The sequence below is a fragment of the Neolamprologus brichardi genome, chromosome 22, assembly GCF_056152115.1.
Source record: "Neolamprologus brichardi isolate AB-2024 chromosome 22, ASM5615211v1, whole genome shotgun sequence".
Taxonomy (NCBI): domain Eukaryota; kingdom Metazoa; phylum Chordata; class Actinopteri; order Cichliformes; family Cichlidae; genus Neolamprologus; species Neolamprologus brichardi.
In genome coordinates, this window is record NC_142124.1 from 21,652,065 (window position 1) to 21,677,668 (window position 25,604).

General features: G+C 41.7%; 2 protein-coding genes across 4 annotated transcripts in view; one reads left to right on the forward strand and one right to left on the reverse strand.

Moving 5' to 3' along the window:
* The window catches only part of rims3 (regulating synaptic membrane exocytosis 3), a 44,383-nt gene extending 41,403 nt beyond the window's left edge, over window positions 1-2,980 (forward strand). For all 3 annotated transcript variants that reach the window (XM_006787587.3, XM_035906449.2, XM_006787588.2), the window contains one exon: window positions 325-2,980. In XM_006787587.3, the coding sequence (XP_006787650.1) occupies window positions 325-537 (213 nt within the window). In that variant the 3' untranslated portion in view covers window positions 538-2,980. The remainder of the gene's footprint in view (window positions 1-324) is intronic.
* Window positions 2,981-7,442: 4,462 nt separating this feature from the next.
* Window positions 7,443-25,449, reverse strand: smap2 (small ArfGAP2). Its single transcript, XM_006787585.3, has 9 exons — window positions 24,989-25,449; window positions 13,869-14,002; window positions 12,726-12,890; window positions 12,515-12,574; window positions 11,630-11,687; window positions 11,237-11,394; window positions 10,963-11,143; window positions 10,422-10,864; window positions 7,443-10,343 (listed from the first exon to the last, which is right to left on the reverse strand). The coding sequence occupies exons 1-9, from the start codon at window positions 25,092-25,094 to the stop codon at window positions 10,218-10,220; spliced, it is 1,431 nt and encodes a 476-aa protein (XP_006787648.2). The 5' UTR covers window positions 25,095-25,449; the 3' UTR covers window positions 7,443-10,217.
* Window positions 25,450-25,604: the final 155 nt, after the last annotated feature.

A 25,604-nucleotide genomic window follows, 5' to 3' on the forward strand; every position in this document is an offset into this window, starting at 1 on the left:
TAAGTAATCCTCTTTTTCTAGCCTTTACAATTTTACGCCAAACATTTTAAGCTTCATCACCCAAAAATGAAACGTCTCACGCATTTTTCTTTTGATCCCAAACACCCCAAATAATTGATTTTACGCCGTCTTTGCTGGTCTCACAGGTTTAAACTGGGTGATACTAAAAGTTCTTATGCACCAATCAAAAACTTCATAGGACTTATAATTATTGAGTTAGTAAATTTGTTGTATGACAAATAGATTTGGGGTCTGCCAGTAGCTGAGAAGTCTCCACAGCACTGGGAATCAGTAAAAAAAAAATTGCTGTCATTTCTCCTCCAGGTAATAGTGTGGGGGGATTACGGGCGTATGGACCACAAGTGCTTCATGGGAATGGCCCAAATCCTCCTGGAGGACTTGGACCTGTCTGCCACAGTCAGCGGCTGGTATAAGCTGTTCCCTACCTCCTCCCTGGCAGACCCCAGCATCGGACCCCTCACCCGACGCCTCTCTCAGTCCTCCCTGGAGAGCGCCACCAGCCCTTCATGCACCTAGACACCCAGAATACATACACACACGCGCGCGCAAGGCAGAGTCACGCAGACACAGGCGCACGTACTGTATATACACGACGACTATGTAAGTGCAAAGCCAGGTAGGCATACATACACAAAGCGATGCATCCGTGCAGTAAGACACACTTGACATACACACAAATACCTGATCCCAGCCACATTGACACACATGCACTCTCAACATGCTGCCATAGTCTTTACTGGAATATCCTCTCGACTGTCCGTTCACACTCTCACCCACCGCTCAGTGTTTACTGGCAAAACGATTAGCAGATCCAAAACGGGAGAAGGCGTAATTTACCTGAACATGTAGCATTTTTCCACCCGCCTGTTTCCAACATCTCATATCACGAAAACCAGGATTCACCGGGTGTTCTGCAGTCCAAGATTTTCCGTGGCACAGCTCATCCCAGGGCACATCCTGATGCCAGTTTCTAAACTCTCTATGCCAAACTAAGAAAAAAAAACTTTATTTTTTAAACCAAAGCAATTGTTATTGTTGTTAATATTACTATTATAAGTAGTAGGTGAACTAGTATACAATATAAAATATGGATATGTAGCAGAGTCAATGACTTAGATGTAATCCAAAAAATAAAAAAATAAAAAAATGACGATACACTTTACACACACACGCACGCACACAAGCTGGGGACGGGAGGCCAAACACATACACATACCTGGATAACAGGCTCGGATATTCACATAATGGCTATTATGTGAGGTAGCAACACTGCTATTCTATAATTTTCACAGGGCAGAGTTTATATATAGATATATATATATCAAAATAGATATATAGTTAAAAACTTACTTGTGTTTATATATGTGTCGGCTGCATTCTGCATGTTTGCTTGCAAGACATTTTAAAGTGCTTAAACCTTTTTCATTTAGCTTGCTTTGACCAATGTGACAGCAGTGTAGTGCTGCTTTATTTTGTGCCGAGAAGGGAGCACGCCGCACTGAGTTGGGGAGAAGGATGGGGCTGTGGTGATGGCGGAGCGAAGGGGTTGACTGTCATCGCTATCTGCAGAGGACGAGAACAAAATAAGCCAGCCAGCCACACATTAGTGGACAAACGCATTTATGATCCCTGCCTTCACCTCAGGCGTTCGGAGAAATGTGACCGCTTTGTAGCCCGTCCTCGCGTATTCTGGGGAAAGGGCCTCTACCAGCACCTGGACTTGTTCCAGCTTCCAGTTGATTTCCCCATTTTTGTTGCCGTCCTACTTGATGAGGGATGTGGGGAGATGGCCGGCGTGCCTCTGCACCTCTCCTTTTCTGATCAAATGTAGCCGGTGTTGTGCCAAAAAATAAACTGTTGTAAATGGCCTTGCTGGCCTATAATCTGTGAAACATATGTCAAACCTGTTTCTCATGAATGATATCGAGTCCTTTTGAGCCACAAACAACATTCCTGTCACAAGATACATTCAGTTTTTGGCAAAGTGATTCTTATAACTCCTTTATTTATCTAGCTAAGAAGTATCATTTACATTAAAATTGTCTTATTGTAATAGAAATCCAGCCAAGAGGGCAACAGAAATTGCAACAAATATAGCATAAATGTTTTAGAAAGGCCAAAAGAGACTGGATTGATTATAATGTAGGTGCAAATAATACACAATAATAAGAAGCTTTCTTCATTTTGTATATAAGCCCTTCAGAAATCCAATAGACTCTGTGGTCTGTTTACCAATATAAGCAAAGACATTATACATTAAAAACACACAGGAACATCGGGAATGACTTTTTGGGACAACACCGGAAACATAAACATGCGCACAGCTTGTGAAACCTTTAACCCTCCTAACTTTCCCTTTGACGCTAACTAAACCTCTTTTAAATGTGTCAGCGTGAATTGAATTTCTTTGCGATAGCCGACTATTATGTCAGCATTACATTTACTAGCGTACCTGCCATATGGTGGTTTTACTTGTTTCAGGTGCAAACGTGGCAGTGACACATCTTCAGCACTCTCGTTTTATATTTCCCGTCAGGCGGCGTGTTTGCGTTTTCTTTAAATAGCACTTTACTGTAAAATATTCACGCTGAGCACGCAGCGGTTGACTGCTTCTTCTTTTTATTTTCGTTCGCGTTTTTATTTAGTCACACTGCGCTGCGCAATTGTTTTGAATTCCAGCATGGAAATGTAAGTCGAGTGCACTAGAACAGCTGATCCAGGTGACTTCTGCTGCCGGATTTAGACTTCTTGAAGGCTTTTAACCTTGTTCAGCCACCTCTTCCCATTTACATTTCCTCTGAGTCCGCTTTGCACTAACTATAAGGGCGTTTGCAGAAAAAAATCAACAAAACAGTTAAAGGTGTGATGATAATGGAGTCTTCACTGGCAGCAGAGGAACTAGCATCCAAATTAAGCTACTGCTTTCTTACTGGTTTATTTAAGGTGCAGATGTCTGGGGGGGGGGAGGGTTTTTTTTTTCTGACCAACATCAATCCTTGTATATATTTCTGATACATGAACACGGGCAAAGGCGCTAACAGAGATCATATTTTGAAGCGGTGCAAAGACACAGTCTCGAGTTCCTCTCTTAAAAGCTTCTGCGTGTTTATGAGCTCTGAATTTGATTTTATCACCACCTCATTTATTCCTCTCTCCTCATCTTTCTGCAAAAAAAAAGGGAAAATGCACGTTTTTTTTTTAGTCTCGCAGCACCTCACAACAACACGATTCACGTTTCAATGCTTTTTGAACTTTGGATAAACTAAAGGGATATCTGGCATTCTTGAATTTTTGGGAGGATGATTTATGATGTTTATTTTTAATCCTCCTATCATATGTATACAAAATGTTTTCTTTGTTAAAGAGGTGTTGTCATTTGTTTTATGGTTCGGATCTATTCCTTGCTGGATCTGTACTTGTATGGTCCCGCCTATGAAGTAATTCTATGTATTGATTTGTTTTCTTGGGACAGCTGGCATGTTATGCAAATATGGAAAAAAAAGGAATAAGGATCCTCAAAAAACAAGATAATGAAATTTATAGATCTGTGTAACTTCCCTGCTGATTGTTCCACTCCTTGGTAAACTATCAAAATACTGTTAATGTTTTTCCAGGCGTTTTGGAGCTTTTATGAGACTGCGTGTGTGTATGTGTGTCCCTTTGCTATATATCAATCATCCTCAAAGCATTGCCCATTCTAATGATTGAATAGATGCAAAAAAATGTATTATATATCTTATAAGAAAGGCAGGATTAGCCAAAATTTGCCCAAATCCTTTGATTCTTGCAACCTAGAGGATAGGTTTTAAATATTGCCTTTGTTTAAAGTGTAGTGTGGGTGTATGTCTTTTAGAGAGATGCATTTAGTGTGTTAGTGTGATGCATAATGAGCGACAGGGCAGCAAGGTGTGAGTGGATCACAGTTTTTAGATATGAACGCCAACATTAACTTTGAACTTTCTCTTTACCTTACATTTAAAGAAAAATATATATATATAAACTGTAGTGTCACCTGATCATTGTGCATCGTCTCACACAAGGTCATTTGATTTATTTGGACACACAATTAACAAAAAAAGGGGGTCGAAGCCTCATTAGCAGCAGGGATGGCGGGACGGAGATCAAGCAGGTTGTCAGTCTTCGTGCTTTTGTGGAGCTGAGTGACGCGTAGACTGTTTTCGTTTTCTTTTTGTCAATGTGAAGGTGTGCAGATGCATGAAGTCGACACGGCTCAGGTGACATTTGAATGGAGAGGCTGCCAATGCTCAGAATGTAAAACCCCACAAACATGCTATAAAAAAAGCATCTTTTTAACCCAAAAAAATGTATTGTGTGCAACGCATCTTAATAACACATACCTGAGTCATAGTTTGTGCACTATATCGAAAGTGTATTTTATTTTTCTAAGGACAGAGGTATTATTCAGAGAAGGAGGAGGACAGCGTGGGCATAACCCGCCTTTTAGCTTTTTTTGCAAAAAAACGAGGGCTTGTTCAGTTTACAATGGCCTTACTTTGCGTAGGAGACGTTGCTTCACTCTTGTAGCACACAGCTGAAAGTTTTGAACAAATGTATTTTGCTTGAGATATTGTACCGAAGTTCTCTATGTGTATATGTATAGTTTTATGAATGTATTTCTAAACCCTTACACCGAGGAGGAGTGTAACTCTTTTTCGTCATCTTGTTTGCTATACCGTCTCTTCTGGAGACTTTCCGGGGACCCCGCCTGCACCCAATCAGGCGGCCCCTACTTTTACTGTACTGTAATACTGTATGTCTTATGATTTGTGTTTTAAAGGAACAGCTCTGTGTTTGTAAACAAGCATGAATTCCGTCTGGCGAGCTGCGGTTATTTTATTTATTTCAATCGCCAAGATGGGTTTTGAGCAGAAGGGTTTGCCCTCCCCCCGCCCCCAACCCTTTGTCTATCAAGCTGATGGAATTATTATATTTGTATTTTGATCTAGGAAATATTTGCCGCATGGTTACTCTGATCTTTGCATTTCTGACCTTGTATTTAACCTTTAATGATGGTTTGATCACGATGAGACCAACAAGCGACAGCGGTGGGGGCAATCAGACCCAGAACAGCGTCCAGAGAGATGCAAAAGAACTTTTATGATTAAAAACACTGTTAGCTTACAGTAGCATGAGCCAAGCCTTACATTTTCTGATGTTTTTCTTCTGGCAATAAACATTGGCTGTAGCATTTGCTGTCGTGGGCGCCTTCGCCCACGGCTTCACTCTCTCTCTCTCTCTCTCTCTCTCTCTCTCTCTCGTGACCCCAGAGCTGAGCATGTGCGCCAAAAAGTGATTTCCGGTATTCGCCCAAAAAGTGATTGGCCTAATTTGTGTGAAAAATATATCGGACTTATTTCTCATGAATGATATCAAGACATTTTGAGCCAGAAAGAAGTTCCCCTTCACAAGGTAGAAGCTTGAATCAGGTTTTTTGGCAAAGTGACTGTTATATTTCCTTTATATATTCGAGTAAAAAGTCTCATTGACATTAAAAATGTCTTTTTCAAGAGAGATCTGGCAAAGAGGGCGTCAAGTATAACATCACAGTTCTTGAAACATACTGTAAGGGACCAAAAGGGAATGAAAAACCAGTTGTTTCTTTATTTATATATGACCCCTTCATACATCTCCAGTCTATTTACCGATATGAGTAAAGGTATTAGACATCAAAGAAACTCATGGAAACATCAGAAATAACTTTCTGGCTTTTGGCACAACACTGGTATCAGTTGAGCTACCATAAATAAGATAAAAGTGTAACCACAAATTTAAGTGCTGGGATAAATTTAACAAAGCATGCAGTGTATTTTACTGCTGTATGACAGTAGAGCTCGTGATCAACAAGTTTAATTTTCTCTTCGACGTTGCATTCCAGACGCATGCATTCCAGGTGTTTGATTTGCCAGCGTTACAGCTGTCCATGAGAACAAACACAGACATTGCCGTTGACCTGACGGCCTCAGTTCGTTTGTCTTCATCCACGTCTATGTCAGCGATCACAGCACAAGTTTTGCTTTGTAACCTTTCTGTCCTTTTTTGCCGTCTGTCAGATTGTATTAGGGCCATAGTAGCTCCCCTCCCTGCTATCAAGGCAAACCTTATCTTATCAAACCTAGGAAAGCACAGAACACAACCCAAACTAATGGTTTAACTAATATTTAAATGGACCACAATCACATTCCCAAAGCACATGTAGTAGACTCGATGCCTCTTTTCCCCTGCAAATTACGGGGTCAATTGGAATAGCTGTTTTGGTAAATGAGGGTTTGTCTTTTCTGAACAGGCCTTAAACGTTCCACCAAGAAGCAAAACAAAGGATAGCATAGCTGCCTGGCTGATGAAAGGATGTGGTTTATGGCAAAGATGAAGGAAAAAACAAAACAAAACAAAACAAAGGGAGCTGTAATTTTATACCTGTGCTTTGTAAATGTTTTCTATGTGCAGTATTTGATAATGTAAAACTGGTATTTTTGTGGTTTGTACGCTGCAAAATTGATTACTTAAGGTGCACGTAGTTTTGTAAGAAAATAGAACCAAACTGAGGAGAAAAGGAAAAAAAAACAATGGGATTCAGAAGCCTGTATTTGCATGCCCTTTGACATCTGGACGCAAAGTCAATAAAGTTTATTTGAATCACAGACATTCATTCTCCGTGTCTTCACTTTTCTAATGCAGGTCGTGCATTCTTTGTATCTTTGATGAATCTTTGTTCAAGTCACGTAAAAAGAGCTGCATTCTTTCCGATGGCCACCAGGGGGCACCTCCTCCCTATGGAAAAAGAAGTCAAACGTATAAAAGTCTATGAGGGGAAAAAAAAAACACCATTAATGACCTCAGCAAATACCTTTCTCTTGATTATATGGCCTCAGTTGCTGCTTTCACATATTTTTAATACAACGAGATGCTCATTTTATAAATTATGATCTCAATTAGATTAAAATGGACAAAGAAGTAGGCCACACAACAAAGCATATGAGTCAGCCACATATGAACATGTATGGCCACTAGTGGGCAGTAGAAACAAGCTTTATAGTATTACACAGTTGCACTTTTAGTTGATTTTGAGAGCCTACCACTTACTACTGTTTAAGTCATGCACATGCAGAGCAACATTAATGTGTCTATACTCAAACTACATTGAGCTTCGTGACCTTTGTGACCTGTACATGAGGCCAGAAAAAAATTACTAACAAACTTCCACAGTAGTAATAAACATCTGTGCAGCCACCCCTTCTTTTTTGTTGACAGCAGTCTAGCAGAATAGGCAATTTTCTGCAGAATGCAAACAATTCCTGCAGAAGAATCGTGTGAACAGGCATTTGCGTGGTTTAATAGTGTAAGAAATAATGAAAAGGGACTAAAGACAAAGCCCAGCAATGAACACAACCAACAAAACAACATAAAATTTAACCAAAACAATATTTATTTGCATGTTTTCACTGGGACAATTATCATATGTCACATATACGTTGTTAAATTTTATTGAAATTGTGTAAAGTGGGGCAAAGCATGTGGAAAAAACAAACAAACTAATATACAGAACATGTTGTTTAAGAAACATAATATACAGCGACATTCTGATAAAGAATTAAAATATACAGTATCTTGATCGACAAGTACGTACAAAGTTACATTCCTTTATTCGTTTTTATTTCACTGAAAAAATATCGGACCAAAAAAAAAAGTAGCCTGATCACAAATGGAAAAGCTCAGGTGAGGCCTTAGTGTCCACAGAGGTGGACTTGCACTGCCTTTCCAGAAACTTTTGTTGACTGACAGATTTGCTGTTGCTGTGCTGGATGTGCTCTCTCTTATATAAATGTTGCTCTCAGTGGAGAAGGTGACTGCTGCTGTCACACTGTTGTGAAATAAGTCCTTATATGCTCCACATAGGCACCTCCTATATTGCTGCCACTCACATTAAAAGCAGCATCTTACCAGCTTAACACAAGTGTCAAATAAAATTAAAATAACAGAAACACAGCATTTCCATAAGCATTTATCAGAAAAGGCGGATTTAGCAACACTTTTAAGAGAAATCGGGGCACAGAGATGGTGTGTGTGGGAGAAGCGTAAAAGCATCAGCTAAAACAGATGTGACAGATTGCCGTTATACAATCGCTTTATGCTTCACAATGTGGTTTGGCCAGATTGTTAAATACAGCTCACTGTTTGCCCCCAACGTAAAGGGGAGGCCGTTACAGCAAAACTGGAAACCCACAGGATGCCATCGAGCACAGATGTTCGAGAGACACAAGGTGTACGTTTCTAGACGGAATATATAAAAACCAAAAACACATCGAAACACAAGTGCACGCGATCAAACGAGTCAACCGAGATCACATTCAGAGCACATGTTTTACCTATTTTTTTTATTGGTTTTTTGTCAGTCTTTATCAAAGACTGTGTCAGAGGGAGAAACATTCAGAGAGACACATTCGCAAATCTTAACAAACAGTACAGTACATACAATCAGAGCTAGATACACATTCTTTTCATGCAATTCAGTGGAAGCATCTGAAACCCGGCTGACCTTCACCTTGAAGTTTTCCGTCTCTGCTCCCACTTCTCTGTTCACCTCCTATTTACAGACATTCAACGTTATTTGAGGCCACTAATGCACCAGGTAGATTCATAACTGGAGGTGTGCGGGCGCTGATGACACTGCATGCAAAATTATTTCTTTCTTCTTCTTCTTCTTTTTTTTTTTTTTAAGTGTCCTACCCTTGGTGAAAAAACAGCACAGTGAAGACAGTGATGCTGGACTGCTGAATTGCTGTTTTTTTTTTTTTCTATTAATCACTAGTTAAGTGGTTGAACAGGAAAAAGCATACAGGAATACTGTCCACTTACAGTAAAGCTAGTGTTGATCTTTGGTCTCCCAAAATATGGTTTTGGACTTTTGACATTTGAAGATTAAAGATTCTAAAAGAAGCCCTCTAGATATTCAGATGAAGACATCAATATTACGGGCTGTGTAGGTAGGATTTGTTGCTTGAATTAAATATTGTTAGATGAGTAGAATGTCGAGATATATGTGGCTAAAAACGGTTATGTGTATTTGTCTTCTGCATGCAGCATGAAGGGACTATTAGGCTAGCCTAGCTTTTATATTTTTTAATGATTATTAACTGAATTCGCAGCAGCTCATCTCACTTATGTGAAAATATACTTTTGAAAAGCTCTAAATCTCGAACTTGAAATTGGCTGAATAAAGTTGTAGCTGCTACACTTTGCAAATATGGCTGCTGTTAAAATGTAGCTATGTCTACGGTGGCCCTGAGAGGTCACATGCACTGCAACTGTAGAAAACACCAGCAAAACATTAAAATTTTGCAAAAGCACCACAGAAGTTGATTAAAACATAACGGACATAGAAAAAAAAATTCGGACAAAACACAATGGACACTGTAGGTACATGGTTGCTGTTAGCCGTTTACTGTTAGCTGTTAGCCAAAAACATTTCTGTTGTGTTTTGTTTGATTTTTTTCTATTAGCTTCTCCAGTGTTTTTCTTTCTATTTCCATTGGGTTTTATTGAACTTCAATTATTTTTTGTGTGCTTTTGCACCATTTTTCATTTTTGCTGGTGTTTTATTAGGCAGCAGTGTGTTTGACCTCTCAGGGCCACTGTATATATCATCACTAAATGTCGCCCCATCAGTTGGGTAAATACTGGTAATGTAGGGCGTAAAGTATGAGCCACCTATTTAGATTATCTCGGTCTATTTGAGCTTTTAAAGCTAGGCTAACCCCAATGCCAACCCCAGTGCAATCTGATTAAATATGAAACAGTGCAATTCTGCAGCTGCTTGATACCCTCATAATGTTTCTGCACACAAGCTCTCTCTCATAAAGGCTGGGCAGAAAGAAAGCTCTGGAGTCCTAACCAGTGGCCTCAGAACCGCCTTGTCTTAGTCGTCATATGAAAAGGTCCTGAAGGCAAACATGGAAATCTGCAGAACATGGCTATGCATGAGACGGCAAGAGGAAGCGCGGCCAGAGAGGAGAGAGAGAGGTAGTAGTGGTTTCTCAAACCTTCTTCTTCTTCTCCACCTCAGTCTCCTCCTCCTCCTCCCTTGCATCAGAAAATGTTTAATGGAGAGTCTGATCCACGTCGTTTCTCTTCTCCTTTTGTGGGTCGTTGGCGCTCCATCGAATCTCAGATAGACAAGCTCATTTCCACACGTGCGCTGTCATGTGTGCCGAACTTGGAGCTGCTGAACCTCCCATTTGTTGACCGCTGTATCCCATCATACCGCTGGTGTTGTAAAGATTCATGCCGGCCATGTGCTGAGTCATCTGAAGGGCACAAAATGAACTTTAGCAACGGATCCACTCCTCTCCCAACTTTCAAAACCCCAAAAAACAAACACACACCTGACTGATGTTCCACTGTAGCTGCTGGGCTTGCTGGACTCCGTAAGCCTGCTGCTGGGGTAATGCGGGCAAACCCCCAACCTGCTGCTGCTGTCCCATCATCCCACTTTGTTGCTGTCCTATAATGCTGTTCTGCTGCTGTACCATCATTCCAGTTTGCTGCTGTCCCATCATTCCTGTCATGTAGGGCGACGGCACAACGCCACTAGGCTGAGCCGTGACACCCTGAGCGCCCATTAAGCCATTCTGCTGCCCCATCATGCAGTTCTGCTGAATTCCAATCATGCTGTTTTGTGGCACTGCCATCACCCCGCTCTGTTGCTGCCCCATCATGGCCATCTGTGATGTCATCATAGTGCCTCCCATTCCCCCCGCCTGGGCTAAAGAATGGTATGGCCCGTACGGGTGTGTTGGATATCCCATTTGGTTCATGTACAAGCCTGCTGAGAGCAATCACAGACACCAATAACGATGAGCAGACTATCACCGTGTCAACATCCAGATCTGGACCACATCGGACAGAAATCTTATAAACTCTTACCATGTGCAGCCATACTGCTGGCATGTACCGAGGGAGTGGAGGCGTAAAGGGAAAGAATGGAGTCCTTGGATAGTTTCTTGACAGTGCCCTCCTCTGCTTTGGGTGCTGCGTCTAAGAACAAGCTCAGATTCTCAGGCACCGAGGCAGTCACTCTGCTCTGAGGCAATGTGCTGGAAACAGACTGGACAGACACAAGGCAAAGATGAAAGTGTGTCTGAATGTACGCAAATAAAAACTCAGCAGCTTACAGCATGTACAGTGTGTTGTCTACTACCGTGCTTTTTGTAGAGGAAGCAGGGGAGGGGGCTGCGAGGGAGCTGAAGAGATCCAGGGCAGAGTGTGCAAGGGCTGCGTTAGACACCACTGGGCTCTCATTACTGTCTGGAACACATCCTCCACCATTAGACACCGCAGGGCTTGGAGCTGGGGCATCTAATAGAGGCAATGATGATAACAACCGTTTCAGGTATCCACGTTCAAAGCAGCTCATCTAATTATGATTCAGCTTTCTGTCCTAAAATAGATGCCTGGCATGTTTATTTGCTTTTTAGGTGCAGACTTGCAACATAAAGCAGTTCTATATTAAGACAGCAGTTTCCTAGTGTGCTAATATTTTGGACTCTGTGTTAGTGTAAGCGCATGCGTGCAGGTGCATAAGGCAGAATACCTAGTCCAAGCAGGTCTGTGACAGACTGGGAATCTGTCTTTGGGCTGACGTCCTTTTTCTGTCACAACAGAGAAAATCAGTGTAATTAATGCAACAATTCTGCACTGGCGAATGAGTCTGTCTGCCGATTCTTTTACTCTTCACACTCACTAGTGGTATTAAATGACTGTTCCATTCAAATCACCACAATAAGAGTTACCAGCTTTTCTCTGCCTTTTGTTGACGCCTTTTCAAATACAGGGATGACCAAGGTTTATAATTAAGTTCAACAAGAATGTTTCATTTTCAATGTTTGACTTAACTTTGTCTCACTAGATAATATCATAGAATTTTTAAAACAAGAATGTTTCATTTGAAAGATTCTATGAGATTGTCTAGTGAGACAAAGTTAAGTTCTACAATATGCATCATCTGCCCAGATGCTAAAATGTTTATATCAATTCAATTTTATTTATATAGCATCAAATCACAACAGTTGACTCAAGTTGTTTTGTTTTGTAAGGTACAGAGTTTACAAAAATACAGAGAAAACCCCAAAAATCAGACAACCTCTTATCAGTGCCAACCAAGCACCTGGCGACAGTGTGAAGGAAAAACTCCCTTTTAACAGGAAGAAACCTCTGGTAGAACCAGGCTCAGGGAGGGGCAACCATCTCTGGCAACCGGTTGGGGGTTAGCTTTGGACCTTTTTTTAAAAATGTTGTTCAGGCTTGAAGACAGGGAGTGTGGTTGCGACGATTGACTACTACTCCATTAGACTTAGGTTGCCTCTTGATTTTTTTAAAATTAATTTAGCAACTTAACAATATAATAAACAAAACCAAGATAACAAAGGCCAGAATGGAATCTCTGGGCTATGATATGAACATGGAATGATGCACCTACCAATTTCATCTTCTCAAATACAACTGGCTCCTTTGGGATGTTGTCACAACTCTTTTCTTTCTGCACAAAGAAAAGAAGTGGTTTTGTTTGACGACACTTAAGGTTGGTCGACGGTAGCAGGAAAGAAAGAGAAATTCACTCTCCAAACCTGTTCTGCAGATTCTGCTGGAGACACAAGAGCAAACACGTGGATCTGTTTGTGTGGACTCACCCTGAGCATCTGGATGTCAATGACTTTATCCATGTATTTCTTCTTTTCGTACTTGTCCCTAATAAAGATCTCGGCAGCCTGGTCTGTCTCGGGACGCTGGAAGCACTCGGGTAAAAAAGCCTCATAGAGCCGTTTGGCCTTGGCATTTCCCATCTCTTGAACACACTGGGGATACCAACAGAGAACAAAATAACTGACACATTGCAAAGAAATCTAGTAATGTTCAAATGCAATATCCAAGGTGTCCTTGTTAAAGTGCGGTTATATGAAAAAGCAGGATTCTGTGAGAGCTGTAAAGAACTAAAGAAAAAGTGCTGACCAAAGAAATCCCCTCACACTGAGAAGCATCACGCTGACTGTCTTGTCTATCAGACCAGACGAGATGAGCTGCATACTAAAGAGAAAGAGGCTACTCGGAGGTGGAAAATCCTCAGTTATACTGTATGTGAAAATACCAACTACCAGATAAAATAAGCATATATACACAGAGTAAAATGACTAAATTACAAAAAATTATTTTGTTGTTTATTTTCTATCCATCTCTATATTGTATGGAAATCTATTTATTTAAAGGTTTTACTTACTGAAAGATTTTCACAAAAGAAGCAACAGCTTAGAACTGATTAACACAATAATCTTAAATCGGCTTAAAAATGAACAGTAGTGGTTTGATGGACAGTAGGCATACTGCATTTTCTCGATCTTATGCTAAGCTAATTGGTTGATTGTGATTTGTATCCACAGTATTCCCCCCCTCCCCCCCCCAATTACATATGTTTTACTGAGTCATAATGCATCCCCTTATCTCATCCATCCTCATAAGCTGTCTCTTTAATGTGCCACTCCTTAATAGACAGCCTTCTTCTGATTGGATGCCCCTCACTTGGCTTCCACAAACAGAACCCATGCCTTGTAAGCCACCTTCTAGTCTGAAATGACCATATAAGGAAATTTGAGCCAGGCTAGTGTCAGTTAAGCTAATTAGAGAAACTTGAAAAACAAACAGACAATCAAAAAACAAACAAGAAAGCCAACATTTATAGCGTTTAATAATCAGGGACAGTTCAAAAATATTTAACCCAATATTTAAAAGCTTTTGGGTTTTTTAGTGGTTATGAAATTTTCATAGTGAAGACCTCTGACCTGGACTTGCTCCTGCGTCCACTGATCCAGGTTGACAGACTTGACCTTGGAGATGTGAACCCCTAGGTTTCGATGGATACCAGCACAGCGGATACAGATGAAGATGCCCAAATTCCAGGATGCCCATCGTGGACCTGGAAGAGCAATGGGGGGGGGGAGAATTTAGAGGAGAGAGTCTTTGCAGAGAAGCGATGCAAGGAGGTGGTGATAAGTCAAGCTAAAGGTATAAAAGGGATTTAGGTTAAACAAGAAAGAGGGCTAAGTGAGTAGACTAGAGAAACATGATGAGGGAAAAAAAACAATTAATTTTAGACCAATTATAAAGAGACGAGTCTGAAACCTCAATTATGAGTCTGAACTCAGCAGGGAACACATCTAATCCTGTGTAAGTCATGCGGTGGCCTAACACGTAATAGGATCCAATACGAGAGTTAGCCTACATAACTGAGAGGCGAGAGAAGGAGTACAAAGTCCCACAAACACGCACCTCACACACACAAGCAATCACACACACTCAGGGCCTGGATACCTGCAGGGATGATTACTCATTTGATCAAGAGCCTGTGTGTGTGGGAGCACAGTGATCTGAGCCAAACGTATGGATCCACTCAGATTTTGTGGAGACCTGTTTATTGCTTATGATGCATATGTTTTTAGCTTAAAAGCATGCTTGCAAATCTCCCTTCTATATTCAGAAAACAAAATAAATAAAAACATCTTAGATGAGATCGTTATTTATTTATTTTTGCTCAAGATATGCAACCATCGTCTTTGGGGACTGCACTCAGCTTCAAAGATAATATTTGTGCTGCTCTTACATCTTTACCATATCTCCCTCCTCCTCTTTCCTTGCCTCCATCTCTTTCTGCGACTCTCTGCCTCCACTTCTCCAAACCATCTCTGCTGTGAGTCCCTGCAACCCTGCTGCCACAGGTCCGTGCACAGTGGCCTTCACGCCACTAGGGGGAAGAGCAGCTTTTCGATTTGGATTTCTCCTCTTCCGGCAGATAAAGGCATTGTGCGGAGTTTAAGAAAAGGCCATTCTATGCAAATGAAAGGGGAAGTCGAGTTTGAGAAGGGAAAAACACGCAGCGCCTTCCTCTTTTCCTCTGAGAAAAACACTGCAATGAATACGCTCCTTCTTGAATCCTACTAGAATTCTGTTTGCACTATTAAGAGTTAGTTTTCAGTTTTCTCCATCTTTTTAAACTGCGAATCACAAATGCAAAAAACAGAGAGTCACCATGTGCACTGTTCTTCCTCACTGTCTAGCTGCAGCATTAGCTGTCTACTGGCTAATAATAGTAGAATTACTCCGCAAAGCCTGCTTAGCCACTGTACACGCCGACACAGACACAGAGAAAGACAGAGACGCTGTCAATGGTGTTGAAGTCCCTGAACACTGGAATTAGTTTGTCCTTCTCATCTCTTATTCTAATGCTCCCTCTGTGCTCTGGCCGCCATTTCTTATCTTTCTCACTACGGCTGCCTCCCTCGTATCTCTTTCACACCAGTTCCATTTCTTCCTTTCTGTTTATTTTCTGCCCTCATGTTTTCTGGGATTTGTGGGAATGCTTTTTCCATTCTTTGCATATTGAAAAGTTTCTCTTTTTTCTTTTAAGCAATGCACAGTTTTGACTGATGTCTCTACAAAAAAATAGGCGAGTCTATAATAACAATTAGATCAGCTGTCATGAAACATAGTTTAGGTGCTCCTGATGTTCAGAAGATGAATCATAGCTGACCTGACCTCTTCTCAGTCATCATTATGAGGCTGATGTCTGTGCTTTTAGCTGAAATGTCTTCGAAATTATGGCATGTGTTACAATAGCTTAACTTTGCTTCAACAGGCAGAGCCCAACCACTATACGTTTGTATTTTGTCCCTTTAGACACACAAAACATAGATTTCCCTAACATCTGTTACGTGTAACTCTTTATTTACTCATTTGGCCTCATTTGGCCAATGGCTTCCCTTCATTGGCTTCCTGTTAAATCCAGAATTGAATTCAAAATCCTGCTCCTCACATACAAGGTCTTAAATAATCAGGCCCCATCTTATCTTAATGACCTTGTAGTACCATATCACCCTATTAGAGCACTTCGCTCTCGCTCTGCAGGCCTACTTGTTGTTCCTAGAGTATTTAAAAGTAGAATGGGAGGGAGAGCCTTCAGTTTTCAGGCCCCTCTTCTGTGGAACCAGCTTCCAGTTTGGATTCGGGAGACAGACACTATCTCTACTTTTAAGATTAGGCTTAAAACTTTCCTTTTTGCTAAAGCATATAGTTAGGGCTGGACCAGGTGACCCTGAATCCTCCCTTAGTTATGCTGCAATAGATGTAGGCTGCCGGGGGATTCCCATGATGCATTGAGTTTTTCCTTTCCAGTCACCTTTCTCACTCACTATGTATTAACAGACCTCTCTGTATTGAATCGTATCTGTTATTAATCTCTGTCTCTCTTCCACAGCATGTCTTTTATCCTGTCTTCCTTCTCTCACCCCAACCGGTCGCAGCAGATGGCCGCCCCTCCCTGAGCCTGGTTCTGCCGGAGGTTTCTTCCTGTTAAAAGGGAGTTTTTCCTTCCCACTGTCGCCAAAGTGCTTGCTCATAGGGGGTCATATGATTGTTGGGCTTTTCTCTGTATCTATGAAGCGCCTTGAGGCGACATTTGTTGTGATTTGGCGCTATATAAATAAAATTGAATTGAATTGAAAAAGTTTGTCTGACTCTCCTCCGATGGTTGTTTGGTTGTTATGTTGCCAGCAGGGAATCTGTAGAGTGCCGTCTGGTAGACAAAACTATGCAATGTAAATCCCCAAAAGTTGATTCTGTCATCTGGACGTAGCGTTTTCAGTGGGAGAAACGTTTCATCACTCATCCGAGTGACTTCTTCAGTCTCAGCTGACTGCAGGTTTCCCCAATCTCATAAACACCTACAGGTCAGTGCACACTCTTTCAATGATGAGGATGTACACATCCTGGACAGGGAGGAACGCTGGTGTGAACGCAGAGTCATGCGAGAAGGGAAAGACCATCTCTGAATCGAGGAGGGGGCCTAAGGTTACATCTTTCGCCATCTTACAATGCTGTGATTCCAGCCATTCCCCAACTCTGTGAATGGTACTCACGGCCATGGATCAATTGTCTTTGATCAATGAGCTTTGATCAGTGGTTGTTGATCAATAGTCATGAGAATTTGCATAATTATGATGAAGGTGACCTCCCAGCCCATTGTTCCTTCAGTGGGCTGGTTTCAGTCATTATGCAAATGTACTGTTTATAAGATTGGGGAAACCTGCAGTCAGCTGAGGCTGAAGAAGTCACTTGAATGAGTGACGAAACGTTTCTCCCACTGAAAACGCTACGTCCAGATGTACAGAATCAACTTTTGGGGATTTACTTACCTGGATGATATGCAATGTAAACATTGATAAATTAGTCAGGTTCGATCAAGAAGTCATAATGTGTATTCAATTCAATTCAATTTTATTTATATATATATGTATATATATTTTATTTATATAGCGCCAAATCACAACAAAAGTCGCCTCAAGGTATTGCACCATGGTTCGTCTTTGATGACCATTAATGGAAAAGGCACACAAATTATTATGAATGCTTATTCATTCATTCATAATAATTTGTGTGCCTTTTCCATTAATGGTCATCAAATGACAATATTCTGTTCAAGTAACTCAAAGTTGGTGGGTCCTTAGTAAACAGAACCCACTTTGAGCAGCCAAAAGAAGAAGTTTATTGGTGTGGCCCTTTACAACAGTCCCAGTTTCTCATGTCGCCCCTTGGGAAAATTAATTCCCAACCCCTACTTAAGGGGGTGGCCAGCCACCTATGTGACTTGAGCATGCATGTCCACTAGTAATTGACAGTGAACAACCTCACACCTCAAAACTGCTGTTCACAAACGCTGTCCATCTAATCTGACTGAGCTGGAGCTGTTTTGCAAAGAAGAATGGGCAAGGATTTCAGTCTCTAGATGTGCAAAGCTGGTAGAGACATACCCTAAAAGACTGGCAGCTGTAATCGCAGCAAAAGGTGGTTCTACAGAGTATTGACTCAGGGGGCTGAATAATTACGTACACCCCACTTTTCAGTTATTTATTTGTAAAAAAAAAAAGTTTGGAATCATGTATGATTTTTGCTCCACTTCTCACGTTTACGCCACTTTGTATTGGTCTTTCACGTGGAATTCCGATAAAATTGATTCATGTTTGTGGCTGTAATGTGACAAAATGTGGAAAAGTTCAAGGGGGCCGAATACTTTTGCAAGCCACTCTATGTAGGTCATAGGCTCAACAAAGATTCACCATAAAAGTCCAAACCGATAAACATACCCAGTAAAAATCAGCACCGTCACTGTTAGCATCTTGACATTAGCACTTAGCCAAAAGCACTGTTATACAGTTCAACTGAGCTGCTAGCATGGCTTCAGAGTCTTCTTTCCATACACTGCCTGTTATTTTTCTCCCCTCATGCGAAGGTTTAATCTGCTTCCAGCTGGGTATTATGAATGTTTGGAGTCATGGTCCTCAGGTGTGCACAGGAGTGCGCTGATCCAGTGAGCCGGGGGAGCAGAAAGAGCACACAGATGAAGGCTACATTTAAGGCAGATCACACCTGCACACCACAGAGAAGCAGCCTTCTCTTGTTCCAATCAATGCGATGCTTGAGTAAGAACCCATATGCAGTGCGTCTGTCCGGCACTGCACACCTCCAGGTGCTTTGAACAGATATACTAGGAAGTAGGTGGAGGAGACGTCTAAAAAGGGAAGAAAAGATTGAACCAACTATGAATCACTTTTTCTTTGTGGCTGGCATCACAGTGAGTGTAGACTGCTCCACCGTTCACCAGCAGCGGTGAATACATGTCCTCTTTTCTTGATGTGATCAAAAGAGCAAATGCCAACATCATTTAAAGGTCTAATTAAATTCTCCAGGTCTGACTAATAAGTCCCTTTCTCAGTTTTTACACGGAAAAGCATCCAAAAGCAGAGACAACTGATGAATCACCCTGGCAAAAGTAAATAAATAATTAAATTAAAAAATGGCTGTGGTCATGGTTGTGAAACACGCAGGCTGAAGCACATTAGGGGTGGAGAAGGCAGAGCCACAGCGAGAGCCAAAAACAGAGACAAGCAGGAGGGGATTTTTATAGTCATCAAATGGTGGACTTTAGACGTCCGGCTGGGGTGTAACGGGGGGTATGACGAGCAGAGAGAGCACACAGAGATCTGTAATGAACTTCGAGGTCATTTACACAAACGTATTTGAATGCTTTTCCATACCATTTCTGGCGACTTAGTCATTAACTTCTCATCTTAAACACATCTCTGTTAAAAACCCTGTCTGAATCCTTACAGTTACAAACACACAGGTGCACACGTCACACAAATACACTGGTCCACCGACTCTCACACACATACACACTTGTTCATGAGCAGGTACATATGGTCCATTAGCCTACATCCCACAAGGATAAATGGTGCTCTCTGCATGTACCCAGTTAATCCCACGGAGCATCTCAGCCATCAGCGGATCCCACGCCCTGCTCCGCCGCCACACAAAACACACGCTCATGCATATGCGCCTTTGTCCCTTACTCTCTAGCCCATTAGCATCTAAACCAATCCAGATACCCTGGAGCCACCCAGTGACCCAATCTGAGCCAAGCAGATGGAACCTATTGATAATTTACAAAAGGCACACCCACCATCTGTGTTACCATGCAAACATCATGACTGTGATCCTGCAGGTGAGTAATTGAGGTTGAACAGTGTTACATATAAAAAGATGAGTAAGGCAGTCCAAATTTCTAGTCCTGCTTTTATGTCTTTTTTAATCCTATTGCCCACATATTGTTTTTATCCCCTGAAATGTTATAAGGTTATTGTGCTGAGTAGTCATCTGTGTTATTTGCTTAGCTGTTAGAGCAATCCCCTGCACCAAGACAACCACTATCTATAGAACTAAAATGCATCCTTAGAACCAATTTATCACCTGGTGAAAAGGTAACAGCACAATTCATGTGACATAACTTACCTTTGAGGAGCTCACAGCTATATGATTTTTAGGATTTTAATAACTGCTCTCTTTTAGCTGCTCCTGACATTTTGTCTGCTTCCCGTGCGGCCAATTCACAGATAAAAACCCCAGCAGACTGACGTGTGACCTTATTATACTTTTTGTGTGTTTTTCCTACATGGTTGTATAAGGCTGAATTCACCAATCAGTCCAAACGGGCAACTCAGGGGCCACGAGAAAAGTTGTGTTTAGAATAGTCTTACGGAGGGGCAATATTTTTATGTTTTATCCTATAAAATGTTACAGTGGTTAGTGCTCATGTTAAAAATGGCCAATGTTTCAATGTACAAGAACTCTCTAAGCCCAGCTCAGCCTCAGACTGATTTTCTTTTCACTCTTTCTGTGTTTATACACCACTTTGCATTTAATCATTAATCTCTGGCTCTCCTCCACAGTGTATCTTTTGTCCTGTGTCTCCATCCCCTCACCCCCAGCCAGTCATGGCAGATGGCTGCAGCTCCTTGAGCCTGGTTGTGCCGGAGGTTTCTTCCTGCTAAAACGAGAGTTTTTCCTTCCCACTATTGCTTGCTGATTGCTAAGCTGGCGCTTACATATTCAGCATTCTTAAAGGGATAGTTCACACCAAAAGCAAATGTATGAGTTTTTCCTCTGTTTTGATATTCTTTGTTAATAAAGTTAACTAGTTTTGGTGATGTTAGCTGTGCCTTCTTTTCATTATAATGGAAATACATGGTTAAAAACTGCTTACTAACTCAACAGTAGCATCTTTATCCAGAAATCGTGACCCATTTACTCCAAAACACTGCAGTGAGCAGTTTCTGGTATGAGTTCTTTTCTTGGTAAGGAAGCATGCAGCTGACAACATTACAGCTCAGCTGAGGAAGGACTCCCTTAATGTTTACATCCTGTCACGCTGTCACTAGCACGAGACTCTTAAACGGGTAGACGCGTGCGTCCTCCTGCGCAGTGATACGATTTGCAGGTGTAAAGGCAGGATCAGGGTTGTTAAAAAGGGACCCAGCAGCTTATTTGTCCCAAAGCCCTTTGCAGCTTAATCTGGCCATCGCTGTGTATTAGAGAGTTGTGCGCACAGCAATGTAGCACGGTGCCAGCCTCTCTCTGGTACTGAGGCTCTGTACTTTGTGCCAGCCAAGGACACACGCGCAAACAAACACACACCGACACACACGTCCAATAACCTTCTTCTCTGAATGGAAATCTCTGCTGACTTCTCATTGGATGAGATTAAAAAGGGTCCGAGGGGAGGAGGGGACTGAGAGCTCATGGTTGAGGTAGACAGCCTGGCATCATCAGGTGATATCACCACAGCAACCAGGGCCCAGCATGAGTAAACACAAGTACAATGGAGACAATATGGTAGACATGCTTTTATGCTCATTCAAACACACACACACACACACGCACACACGCACACACACATGCACGCACATGTACACAGCCCCTTGAGACTGAAGCCAGAGGTTGAAGTGTTGACTACATTATGCACCCTGCCTAACCCTCTGCCTCTCCCCCTGTCTCTTTATTATTTCCTGGCAGTATTAAAGATTTACTGGAGGGCTGTCACTTTATGAGGAAGTGGTAGAAATAAATAAACAAATAGCACACAAAGTCATGCAGCCCAGAGAAACAGACAGAGACAGGAAGTTTGCGGCGCACAGGCAGTAAGCTACAGTCGGAGAAAGAGATATTGTTCCAGCGGCGCAGTATATAATAGACAGGGGAATTTCTGAGAGTGCTGCTGTTGTGTGTTTGCATTCGCTGGAATAAACACGTTCTTGGCTCCATACACCACTTCCTCTCTGATCATCCTGAGAGAAGGAGGGAGGGAGGGAGGTAGGTGATGAACGTGCAATGGCAATCAGGTGCAAACAAGATTAGACCAAACCCCATCACGAGCCATATGGCCAAAAATAAAAAAAAAACCCTGATAAGAGAGAGAGGGCAGGGGAGGGCACTAATGTGCTTGAGGTGTGCACTTGTGCGGCTGTGCACGACTCGAGTGTGTAGTCTGGAATCTGTACTTACAGTTTTGAGAAATGCACTACTCAGCAAAGAGGTAAAAAACACTCTCTGAGCATCAGCTCAGATCACAGAGTCAGCCAGGACTTCGTGACCTTTCAAAATAAAAGCTTTTTATAACAAAATAATATTTGCTGTTCTTTAAAACTGTATTTATATTTACTGTAAAAAAATGTATTTTGGAACAAAACATTACATTTTAAAAATCAAAAATAATAAGATCTGGCAACCTGTCCAGGGTGTACTCATGAATCACACAGTCACATGTCAATCATTTTCTTTAAACCCATTGGTGGTTGATTCCCTTACTCGCCAGTGGTTATTTTTCCAGTTGCGACCACTATTCAAATTTTTACTGTCATCCCACGGTCACTGCTCGTCACATTGCTGCAAGAGGCTTCCTGTGTGGACACCCTTTTAGCAAATTGTACAAAGATTTTGTAATGTGTGAAATCTTGACAGAAAACATGTTTTTGTTTGTGTGTGTGGGTGTGGTTGGCAGGGATGTCGAGCTCTTACATTGAAAATCTAAAGAGTTCACACCAAGAGAGCCTTTGTGACCATGATTTTAATATGCGAGAAAAAGGAGAAACGTAGTAGTAATCAAACTTGTGTAGCTAACTTAAATACCCTTTCTCTCTCCACATGTGCCTGATTTGGGAGTAAAAGGTCGTAAAATTAGCATCGTATTAGCATCACATATGCAAATATAATCTTCTAAGATATCATTTATTCTCTGTGCTTCTGAAGTCTGCGCCCGAGCCTTCAAACAGTATGTAAATAAGCTGCAGGAGCCCAATCATACTGTGCTGTTTTCAAACTGTCCACTGAGCAGTCACGAGTGTGTTTGCCTGAAGGCGAACAGCATCACTTCTAAATATCTTGTTTAAAAGAGCACCCAAAGGCAATAGGAACATTAACAAAACCCTTCGTTGTTGTATTCATAGATCTGGTGACTTATTCAGTTTAAATACAACTAAGACCTTGTGGTCACATGTCATCTTACTAAAGTTATATACAAATGTGTTTTAAAAGGAAACAAAATGTCTATCACAAATTAGATATTAACATCCTCCCAGGAGAGGTGATGCGCTGTACTTGCTTGACAGCTGGAACTGATTTTTACTAAAGCTTTAATTACACACTTGAACTTGTATAGACCTAGCTGACTATACAGTTTAGCCTATAGATCTTAGATTTTTTTATTAAGGCAAAACTATGCATAGAATTCAGTATTATTATAATAAAAGGATACTAATATGCTCACTACTAAGTCTGTGTTTTTAGTCTTGGACTCTGCTAAAGTAGCTTTGCATGAATCAGAGTTCAGAATAATCCTTATTTATCTTCCCTTAGAGCTTCCTATGTCTGAGACAAGCCAATTCTGATTGGTTGCCCCTTGTAAACAGAAGATTGACCATATTAAGGACATTCTGATACCAAAAATTCTCTGGGTGAAAATACCTTGTTGATGTTGGAGGTTAGAGGAAAATGGCCAGACAGATTTAATGTTGAAACACAAAGAATCACTCGTTACAACCAAGGTATACAGAACAGCATCTCTGAAAGCACAACAAACCTTGAAGCAGATGGACTTCAAAACACAAAAGATCATACTGGGTGTAAATCCTGTCAGCTGAGAACAGGAAACTCAGGCTACAATTCATACAAGCTCACCACACATGGACAACAGAAGACGTAAAAACGTTGCCCAGTCTGATGAATCTAGATCTCTACTGCAATATTTGGATGTTAGGGTCAGAGTTTGCTAGAAACAACATGAAAGCATGGATCCATCCTGCGTGGGGAATATTTTCATACCAACTAAGCATCGTTTAAACACCACAGCCTACTAGAGTGCTGTTCCTGAGCATGTCCATCCCTTTATGACCCCAGTGTGCCCATCTTCTGACGGTTGCCTTTAATGTTTGCCTGGTCAGTAACTTTCGTATATATAGTGAATACTCCCATTTTAAACTGGGGTCTGTCTACACATATCATTCTCAAAGTTTGCATTCACCAAGGGTGTCCTCCTGCATTACAGTGATTTGTGTACACACAGCGCTTCCTTTCAAACATTTAGAGTCAGTGATGTTCATCTCGATAAGCCCAACACCGGCTGTATGCTCTACAGAATCCACCCACAAGGCCCACACAACCTGCATGTAAACAAAAACATTCCTTTTCCAGAAAAATATGCAAGATTCTTTAACTAACATAAGGAAACAGCCCCACGGCCTCATCAACTTGTTGATGGCTCATCCAAAAACCAAATAAAGAGCAACCTTTGAATAGTCTGTTTGTTGACTCAAGACTCTGAGTGTATTTGCGACCATAACACCAGTGTTTACCCACCCCTATGGCAAAAATAAAGGTTCAAGGCCTCCTTGAGGCTCCACACAAATGAACACATAGAGCACCTGACAGTCTGATTATGGTGATTCAGTGTATAAAAAGACAGCCTGGCTCCACTACAATCAAGCAACTCAATAGGTCTTCTTGCTATATAGGTAATCACTGAGAATTGCAACTCAGTGTTGTAAGAACATTGCAGTGCCTCTTTGTTAAGAGTTGGGTTTCACTGCCTGCTCCCAGTCTGCAAGAACAGTGTGTTCAGGGTGACTCAAAGTCAGCACAGGTGCCTTCAACTCCATCTCTGTGCCTGCTTCCCTGCTCTTTCCACACCGGCTGTCAGACAACCTGAGCGGCGATAGCTGGAGTCGTTTTCACTAATGAGCGCATTTTCTCACTTCATCCCGCCACGCAGTTCTCACCCTTTTTAGATCCTATTACTTATGGTAGCTTGGCATGATGTAACTGCATGCCATGCTCCAGCCGTGTAAGGATGTGGCTCCACGTCTTTGCACCATAGTACAATGCAATTGGTCGAGGGATGATGAATGCAGTGCAGCATTTTTTTTCCAGCGTAGTAAACGATCAAAGAGGGTCGATTCAAGCGCCGGGCGCGCGCCTCGGGCACAAAACCCGGGGAAACATGACCCTGATGGAAATCACCTACCTTTCGATTCACAGTCAGCGCAGTATTTGTTCTCCTCCAGCGCCAGTAAAGAGTTGAGGACAGCCTGGTATCTGTCAACGTCTTTCACAGATTTGCCCGTCATCATCCTCCTCCACCACCACCACCAACACAACAGTTCTTACGGTCTGTGCCGGCTATTGCCAAACGAGCCCTTAACAAAAAAGGAAAGTGTGAGCACGGGCGATCTGCTCCGCCGTCCCTCTTCTTCCTCCTCCTCGCTGTGGAGCGCAGAGTTTGCTTCACGACGATGGGATGATTGCCTTTCAACCAACCAGCATGCGGCTTATTCGAGGTGAAAATACCCCCAATCAGGACGAAGAGGATGCCATGTGATGTCTGAGATTCAAAATGTGATGCTGACTTTGAAGCACATCTGTTACATATCACTACTATATTCTCTCTCTGTGTGAACCCCCTTCCTCCGTCTTTCTCTCTCTCTCTCTTCCTCTCCCTCTACCTCACTTTATCTCTCTCTTTCACACACGGACAATATCTGTAGAGTTAAAAGTTATGTTATGAGCAAGAATAATCACTACACTTATTGAGAAAAAACTTTTTTAACGACTATAGGTTTAAATTATTTGTCAAGGAATCT